Here is a 10000-nt window from a genome sequence, read left to right on the forward strand (position 1 = left end):
TGGAACTGAATAAATCTTCTACATGTTTCTGTACAAACAGAATCTGATTCAATGGATTTCACTGGGAATTTGCACAGGTTTCAGACCTGCAACAAATAGGAAACAGACAGGTAAAGATAATATACGTTTAATCTGGAGATTAGTTAACATTAAATATTAAAGTAAATGCAATTAAATACAGTTAAAATTAGATGAAAAATTTATATGACGCTGGTCAAAAGAAATTGTTACGCAAGATGTACAGGGGTTGGACAATGAAACTGAAACACCTGGTTTTAGACCGCAATAAATTATAAGTATGGTGTAGGGCCTCCTTTTGTGGCCAATACAGCGTCAAGTCGTCTTGGGAATGACATATACAAGTCCTGCACAGTGGTCAGAGGGATTAAGCCATTTTTCTTGCAGGATAGTGGCCAGGCATCACTATGTGATGCTGGTGGAGGAAAACGTTTCCTGACTCGCGCCTCCAAAACACCCCAAAGTGGCTCAATAATATTTAGATCTGGTGACTGTGCAGACCATGGGAGATGTTCAACTTCACTTTCATGTTCATCAAACCAATCTTTCACCAGTCTTGCTGTGTGTATTGGTGCATTGTCGTCCTGATACATGGCACTGCCTTCAGGATACAATGTTTGAACCATTCGATGCACATGGTCCTCCAGAATGGTTCGGTAGTCCTTGGCAGTGACGGGCCCATCCACCACAAGTATTGGGCCAAGGGAATGCCATGATATGGCAGCCCAAACCATCACTGATCCACCCCCATGCTTCACTTTGGGCATGCAATAGTCTGGGTTGTACGCTTCTTTGGGGCTTCTCCACACTGTAACTCTCCTGGATGTGGGGAAATCAGTAAAGGTGGACTCATCAGAGAACAATACATGTTTCACATTGTCCACAGCCCAAGATTTGCACTCCTTGCACCATTGAAACTGATGTTTGGCATTGGCAAGTGTGACCAAATGTTTGGCTATAGCAGCCCGGCCGTGTATATTGACCCTGTGGAGCTCCCGACGGACAGTTCTGGTGGAAACAGGAGAGTTAAGGTGCACATTTAATTCTGCCGTGGTTTAATGTTTTTTGGATACACTCACAACATAGCACCTGAACATCCCTTTCAGACAGCTTCCTCTTGCGTCCACAGTTAATCCTGTTGGATGTGTTTCGTCCTTCTTGGTGGTATGCTGACATTACCCTGGATACCGTGGCTCTTGATACATAAATAATAAATATCAGCCATTTTATTTGTTACTTAAAACCTCGCCACCTGTCATCGATTAACTCCCTAAACTCCTCTCTGTCCAAACTATTGATGTTATTTCCAAGATTTTCAACTTCCCTCATCTCCACTCACCCCTCCATTGCTGACCTGCAATTGGAAAGCCCCTTCCTACGAGTTGTAAATTTTTATTTCTTAGCGATGCGATGTATGGAATCTTAGCTGTCCTAATCTGCATTTAGCAAATGATAACAAGGCTAAACACTGGAGAGTGGCTTTAACATATATTCAGCTTCTGAAAGAAAAGGGCTGACCCCAAATCACTGGGAGCAAAGCAGGAGCACACCCTGGACACACACCTGTGGACATTTTCACACAGTCACTTACCCACTCACCTGTAGGCACACAGTCACCCCACCTACCAACATGTGTGTTTAGACCGAGGGAAGGAAAGTGGAGCATCCAGAGGAAACTCACACAGACACAGAGAGGACACACCACACTCCTCTCAGACGGTGACCCGAGGCGGGGACTCCGAGGACACCAAGACCCTGCAGCATTGATAAAAAGAATTACGTGTGAACATCAAATTTGTTTTTATAAAGACTTAATCTTTACATTTTTACAAATGTATTTTTCTTCAAGTGTATATTGTGTATATATTCACCAGCGGATAAGAAAGAAAACTTTAATTTGGCTGATTTTTCGTGCAAATAGGTTACTTTATGTTGGCGATAGAGTCCCCACTCTGTAATAAATACACAGAATCCTTTGAGCGAGGAAGCGGACACACACACACACACACACACACGGTGAGAGCAGCCGTAATGTCTTCAGAGGAGAAACAGCACACCGCTGAATGATTAAAAAAACAGGTTAAACTTCTCCATCTTCATCATCTTCAGTGCAGATGAAGGTAAGACTCTGATTAATATCAGCTAATATAAATATATAACCTGTAAGCCACGCCCTGTTGTTTATGTTTGACTATTTGTTGCTGAGAGTGTTTTTAACTCGTTTTTTATTCTAAAATAACTCAACCAGGTTCAGCCTTAAATACTGCTGTTAATACTGCACCTTCTTTTAAGGTGGAACGGCGAATTCAAATAAACTTCAGTAGGACATTTTAAGCATTTATTTAAATGTTTGACAGATGCAACTGAAAATGTGAGTAATGTAAAATTAAAAATTGCATCGGTCAAAATCTTTAGCAATCTAATATTTATTGTGAGTTTAAATCATTTTAAGTCTAATCTGATCCCACTGATCCTGATACGGTGGCGCAGCAGGTAGTGTCGCAGTCACACAGCTGCAGGGTCCAGGAGTTGTGGGTTCACGTCCCGCTCCGGGTGACTGTCTGTGAGGAGTTGGGTGTGCTCTCTCCGTGTCCCCGTGGGTTTCCTCCGGGTGCTCCGGTTTCCTCCCACGTCCAGAAGCACACGTTGAGCGGTTGATTGGCGACTCAAAAGTGTCCTTAGGTGTGTAGTCGTGTCCAGAGTGTGTATGTTGCCCTCCAGAATGTGTTCCTGCCTTGCCACCAAGTGATTTCAGGTAGGCTCCGGACCCACTGCCACCCTGAACTGGATAAGCACTTATGTACAGAAATGAATGAATGAATGATAATTTGTACTAAATCACAAATAATATGTCAAATGCACTTAGGAGTCGTATTTAATTTTCACTCTCCTGATAGAGTTGAGTTTCTCTGAGGTGTCTGACTGAACTCTAACACATTTTAAAGTGCGACTGAATAATCCCGATACACTGATCATCAACCATAACATTAAATATTATGTAGGTACTCCTAGTGCTGCCAAAAAATACATCTGACCCATAGAGGCATGGACCCCAGGGACCTCTGAAGGGCCCGATGGTCTCTGCAGATCCTGTGAGTCTTGTAAGCAACTTATCTGATCATGAGGAGCCCCACTCTACCAACCTGTGTGTTCTGACATGATTCTATCAGACTAATCATTTTTGATGAATGAATCAATAGAAATGCTTTAAAATTACCTCTGAGTAAAAATTTATTTACATTGAAGTCCACTGATATGGGAGAAGGTTTTTTTTCTGCTCCTGTAAAGTTACTCTTTGGCGATTAGACAGTTACTCTTTTTTTTGGACAGTGACTGTGTGTGTGTGTGTCAGAGGAAGAGGATGTGAATGTGGAAATTGTTGTGAGATGAGATCATAGGGTTTGTTCTATATCTACAGTAACTGCTTTAATGCAGTTAAGTAAAGTAATATTCACTAAACCCTATGAGTGGATCAGACACAGCAGTGCTGTTAAAGTTATTAAACCCTGTGTCCTCTCTATTAGACATTCGTACCTTGTTGGTCTACCTTGTAGATGTAAAGTCAGAGACAATAGCTCATCTGTAGCTGCTCAGCGTGTGTTAGGTGTCCTCTAGTCCTTCATCAATGGTAAAAGGACGCTGTTGGCTGGATGTTTTTGGGTGTTGGACTTTTCTCAGTCCAGCAGTGACACTGAGGGCTTTAAAAGCTCCAGCAATCCAGTAAAAGCTCTGTCTGAAACGCTCTCACCAGTGTAACACAGTCATCCACAGATGCAGTACACAGTGCTCAGACATACAGTCTTAAACAGTCAAACACTGCTGTTCCTAGAGTGTCAGCCTCAGTACCTCCCTCTAAACTCTGATCTGAACGAGGCCTTTTGCTCTGAGTGTGTGTTCAATCTCAGAGCTCATATCTGACCAGTCTGACGTCTCCTAATCTCTCCTCTGCTGCCTAATCAAGGGAGAGGACGCCTGGGGGAAAGAACTTATCTCACTACTCAGACTTTAGACTTTCAATTCTGAATGTGACCCAGTATTTCATCCTCAACCAAAACGTGAATAAATTTCTTCTTTCAGTAGCATTACAATGATATTTGGACACTCTGTTAAACACCTTCGTGGCAGTGAAGACACACACACACACACACACACACACACACACACACACACACACACACACCTGGAGCACCTGGCAGCCACCTCAGCGCCCAGGAAGTTGTTGGGGGTAGGGTGCCTTCCTCAAGGGCATTTCAGCTAAGGATGTTGAGGGAAGAGACTGTGCTGTTCCTTCACTCTCTCCCACCCACACACCCCAAGTTCCTGCTGGTCCAAGGGTTTTAACCAGCAACTTCCTGGTCCTTAGCCACCTTCACTAAACTTTATCCAAATAGAAATGATCTATGTAATAACACAAGTGTAAACACAGACACATCTAAACCAGATTAGATCAGAATGCCATATCCATTGTGGAGTTTTGGTCTGTGTCAGGCTCCAGTTTGAAGAGCTGCTGTTGATTCATAACAATTGACTCAGTTTGACGTATGGCTCTAAAATAATATCACGATTCAGGGTATTTTTGTAATAATGATACTGTGATGTTTCACACACTATTGCAAAAAAAAACATGTTAAATTAATAATCTATTTTATTTGACATATATATTAATTATAATAAGCAAATGTAGTGCAAACATAAAATTTTCAAAAGAAAATTAAAAAGAAACAACAAACAAGCTGTAGCTTGTAGCATGGATTTAGCAGTACTCATAATTCCCCATCAGTACCTGACCTCACTAATGAAAACAGATCCTCACAGCAATGTTCCAAGGCTGTCCCAGAATCACAGAGTCAGTGCAGTGAAGAGGAACACAATCATGATTAACGCTGGAGCCGCAGGTGTCCACAGGGGTTTTGAAGGGTTAAGGGTCAAAGACGCTGTTACAGTGAAAGGGACACAGTCCTGCTGGAGACATAGGTGCCCACATGGGTTATGGATGGGTCAGAGACACTGTTACATTGAAGACTCCTAGGGTTTTTAGCCACTCTCCTCACAGCAGTGTGTGTAAGAAATATTGTGGAGGTGGGGCTGGTTTCTGTGCATTCACACATTCCACTCTCCATTGTTTACATCAGGAAAGACTGCTGGTGTCCCAGCTACAGGCAGAAGGAGAGGAAACATACATACGCACACACACACACACTCTCTTTTTCTTTCTCTCTGAGGGCAATGGGGTGGAAAATGTATCTCTGAGCTAAGTGCTCTCATTGTTAATTCTGCTAGTGATTTCCAGACCCTGACACTGGTACAAAAATTGTTTATATGATTTTATTTGGTTGTATGCTTGTATGTGTATGTGTGTGTGTTTATGTATGTACCAGGAGTATATCACAGTGTGGGGACCTGTTAACACACTCACATTGTAAGGACTTGTCTTCCTTGTGTGACCACCAGCTGGTTCCCACAATGTAAATGATGACATTTTAAGATGAAGACATATTTAAGGTTCAAGGTTTGGGTTTGGTTTAGGGTTAAAGTCAGGGTTAGGGTAGTAGCACTTATGGAAAAGTTAACAGTAAATCTCCACAAAACGAATGGAACCTATGTAATCACTTATGGGAAAAAATGTAATTAAAGAATGTTATTTTGGAACCAGTAATTTGTACTACTGTGAGGAATTTGATGGGTTCTCTCCGTCTCCACGTGGGTTTCCTCCGGGTAACACATTGGCGACTCAAAATGTGTCCATGGGTGTGACTGAACATGTGAGTGTGTGTTGCCCTGTGAAGGACTGGCACCCGCTCCAGGGTGTGTTTCTGCCTTGGCCCAGTGATTCCCGGTAGGCTCCAAATCCACTGCGACCCTGAACTGGACGAGTGCTTACAGACAATGAATGAATGATAATTTGTACTAATATGCAATTTAAATAATATTAAGTTACACTTAAAATACACTTAGTAGTCATATTTTATTTTCTCCACTCTCCCGATAGAGTTGAATTTCTCTGAGCTGCCTGACTGAACTCTAAAATTACTTATACAATATAAAATATAAAATAAACATTAATTTCACTAATACAGATGAATACTATACAGATTACAATACATTTGAAGTATATAACTTACTAATAATCTTATAAATCTTATTAGAAGGATGGCCAAAACAACATATGACTAGTACACTCAGCATATGTTAAGTGGAATGTAATATAGTATAAAATACTTATTATTAGTGATTTAGTGCACATTAGTACTTCTGAAATAACAATTTAAGTACACTTTCCCCTTCCCCACAATTAAGGGATGTCCCCACAACTTACAGAAACAAGTGTGTGTGTGTGTGTGAGTGTTTGACATGGCTGCAGGTTTCTACTTGTGTGATACTTAAGAAGAAATTCAGGTCAGTTTTCTTTGCACAGAGCTTTTACCAACAGAGTGCTGTGACAGTCACCGAGATGTAAGGCTGGATAAAGAGAGGTGGGAGTTGTTTTATAGTTGTCAGGGTTAATCTGTGTTCCCCTGCTGCAGTTAATTCCAGAAATGCACTTCTCCTTTGGCAGAAAGTCATTGTTCCTCTCATTCTGTGCTCTATATGTTCCCTGAAACCTTCCAGAAATTCTGGGGCTCTATTTCCACATACAAAACAAAGAGCAGATATTTAATGTTTAATTGCATTGGAGTTACAGTTTAAACTCATTCTAAAATTAGTATCTTCAACAACTTCCAAAAATATGAGACATGAATGATTTTAGAGCAGAAAAATCGAGTCGAAAACTGCAGCTCTGCAAATGAGATGTGTTTAATGGAAGAACAGTGAATAATTCAGATTAAAAACTGAATCCATTTGTGTTTTTTGTGTTTAAACTCTATAAAACCTTTAGGAAATGTTGATAAAAGAGAGTTGTGTGTATGGATTATGTATGTAGCTAATTCACTTGTGTTTACAGGTTGGACTCCTGATCCCAGCTTACCTGGTCATCATGGCAACCCTTAGACAAACCACAGGAGCCTGAAACCTTAGCAACGGTGCTAGACCCGGAGGATAAACATCTCTTAAGATCACCACCAACAATAACAACATGACAGAATGTCAATGTAAGCTTTTAGCACTACATTTACTGCATATTTACATAAACTAAAATATACACACACACACACACACACACACACATATATGTATTTATATATATATATATATATATATATATATATATATATACATGCTTCTGGAAAACTGTAAACTGCAGTAAAAGCAGGAATATGTACAGTCTTAAACCTCCTGAAGCTTTATTTTTTATTGGCAAAATCACAAAGAAAAGATTTCCAGTGTTGTATTGGAATGACTCCAGAATTTAGTTCCACTATAAACAGGAGAATATCAAATGGAATGAATGAATGAATGAATGAATAAAAGAAGCATCCAACAAACAGTCAAGTCTCTGCAGCAGAGACAGGCGTGGTCTCCACTCAGAGAGGCAGTGTGATCACCACTCAGAGAGGGGGCGTGGTCTCCACCCAGAGATGGGGCGTAGTCACCACTTAGAGAGGGGGCGTGGTCACAACTCTCTGTGAAATAATCAAATAGTTGGAAAAGGACATTTCTCAACGCAAGATCTCACAGAGTTTAAGTCTCTCACCGTCTCCCATCCACAACACTGCAAAAGACTCAGGAACTCCAGAGAAATCTCTGTCCATGTCGGACTATACTGCTTAATGTGCCCGACCTCCTAGACCTCAGGCTCTGCAGAAGAAACACTCATCATACTGTGATTAATACAGACACATGAACGTGGGAGGACTTCAGAAAACCACCATCAATGGACACAGCTCATTGCTGCTGAAAATAATACTAAGACTCTATTACACAAAGATCCCCATCAATCACCATCATACAAAAACATGGCCGACTTTCCAAGCCTGAGCTCATCTCAGACATGTGTTACATGTGTACCATGTGGAGGTGTATACTGAAATTTCTTTTTCAGGGATGTCCATGGTTGTTTCAGCAGGACGATGCCAGGCCTCGTTGTGCATATGTTCCAACAGCATGACTTCATTGACAAAGAGTGTGTGAGCGTGAGCGGCCTGAGTCAAGATCTCTCTCCTATGGTCATCATGAAGAAGAGAATCAGACGACTCACAACTCACGAACTCAACTCACAAACCTGCAGCGCTGAGTCTCCTCAGTTCCCAAACGCTCAGCGTCCCAGATTTTATGGTGTTGTGCTTTACAATATGTTAACTTGTTTTGTTTTCTGTAGAAGTGGTGTCTAATCTTGTGTTTTTGTTCTAGGGCCCTTCATTGTTTATGGCATCCTCTCTGTCCTCTGTCTGCTGTCGGGTTCTGCGGGACATATTATGGGAAGATGTGAGTGTCCAGAAGTAATGGTTTTGGATCAGTTTCATTCCAGCTTTCAAAATGAAACCTGCTGTCTGAACTTCACTGGATCCTCATTCACTGATATTTCTTGGGAGACACTGGGATCCTTAGCAAACCTTGAGATTCTGGATCTGTCCTTGTGTAATCTGACACACATTGATAAGACTGGATCTTTTTCATCACTCAGAAAGCTGTATCTGGGTCAGAACTGGCTCAGATCAGTTCCAAGCAACTTTTTAGCCAATGCTTACCATTTGGAATTTCTGGATTTGGGTGAAAATATGTTGGGGGAAATTCCTGTGGATTTCTTGCAAAACTCAAAAAACCTTCGTGTTTTGATTTTGGGTGGCAACCAACTCCGCTTTCTTCCAGCTTCTATCTTTAAGCCTTCACTCAGGCAGCTGGATTTGAAGGACAATCCTTGGAATTGTGATTGTTCTTTCATTGAGGAGCTTCAGAAAATTCCGAAAAGCAATTCCACCAATTTTGAGACCATTACTGGCAATATAACCTGCACTTCTCCTCCAAAGTTTGCCCACAAATCTGCATGGTCATTGCTGGCTACAGACATTTGTTCGCCATCTAAAAGCCTCAGTGCTCTTTTTATCCTTCTCCCACTCCTTCTCCTCTTGGTTGTGTTGCTCTGTTGGTGCTGTGGCAAGAAAGGGAAGGATAATCAATCCCCAAGTTTGAGGACATCCAGTAAGGAAGTCCACTTGGACAGAAATGGACGATGGGTTCAAGAAAAGACAGGGTTTGCAGAGAAAGCACAGGAAGACACCACACAAAAGAACCAGTTAATGTTGCGCCCTTCTTCTGCTCTTCTAGGGAGCACCAGGGACATCTACGAAGAAGTAGAGGTCAAACTGGGGTCTGTGGACTCCTTAGGACCTCCACCCTCAGCTTCATCAGCAGAGGGGATTATAGGTAAAGAGAAGAAGGAGGAAGAAGATAAGCAGCAGGACCTGGAGACGGTCAGTGTGACAGAAGTGATGAAAGACTCCGCTGACAGAGAGAAAGCCTACATGACCCAGTCCACCAAGTACTATAGCCTGGTTCCTGGGCTAGAAATGGAGGATTCAGACCATGGAGAGTACGAGAGTGTGGATCTCTCTTGATTTAGGCTTTATTAATGCCTTTACGGTCATCTGGGTCCACTCTCTCAGGTCTGATCTGGCCCTGCATCACATACACAGGGGTGGCCAACCTATCAGACACAAGTATCCAGAAGAATTATACACATTACTACCAGCAGCCAAAAGTTATGTATTTACACAAATATGCATTTACACAGACTACCACACTATGTAACCGCAACTCTGTTTACTCTGACTTTATTCCCCTGCTCTTTGGAACCAGAATTTGAAAATAACAGTGGATATTTCAAAGAAATATCAGCCCCATATCGCTTAACGGTCTGAGTGACTTTCGTTACTTGGTTTTCCATTTCTAATCCTGCAATAGAAAAACGAAGAACAACCAGTTTCTGGAGAATGACCCATTTCCCCATTTTGAATGCTATAACAAAAGGTTGACGGACCTTTCTGTGGCTGTCCTCAAGTCGCATTCACTTGACTTCCTCTGTTCAAAAAGCTGCTGTGTTTTA

The 10000-nt window shown here is 41.7% G+C and overlaps 1 protein-coding gene across 1 annotated transcript; it reads left to right on the plus strand.

Moving 5' to 3' along the window:
- The first annotated feature begins 2055 nt into the window (after positions 1-2055).
- Positions 2056-9512, plus strand: si:ch211-106k21.5 (toll-like receptor 3). Its single transcript, XM_066662498.1, has 3 exons — positions 2056-2138; positions 6962-7109; positions 8308-9512. The coding sequence occupies exons 2-3, from the start codon at positions 7094-7096 to the stop codon at positions 9510-9512; spliced, it is 1221 nt and encodes a 406-aa protein (XP_066518595.1). The 5' UTR covers positions 2056-2138; positions 6962-7093.
- The last annotated feature ends 488 nt before the right edge of the window (positions 9513-10000 follow it).

Source organism: Hoplias malabaricus, chromosome 1, assembly GCF_029633855.1.
Source record: "Hoplias malabaricus isolate fHopMal1 chromosome 1, fHopMal1.hap1, whole genome shotgun sequence".
Classification (NCBI taxonomy): Eukaryota; Metazoa; Chordata; class Actinopteri; order Characiformes; family Erythrinidae; genus Hoplias; species Hoplias malabaricus.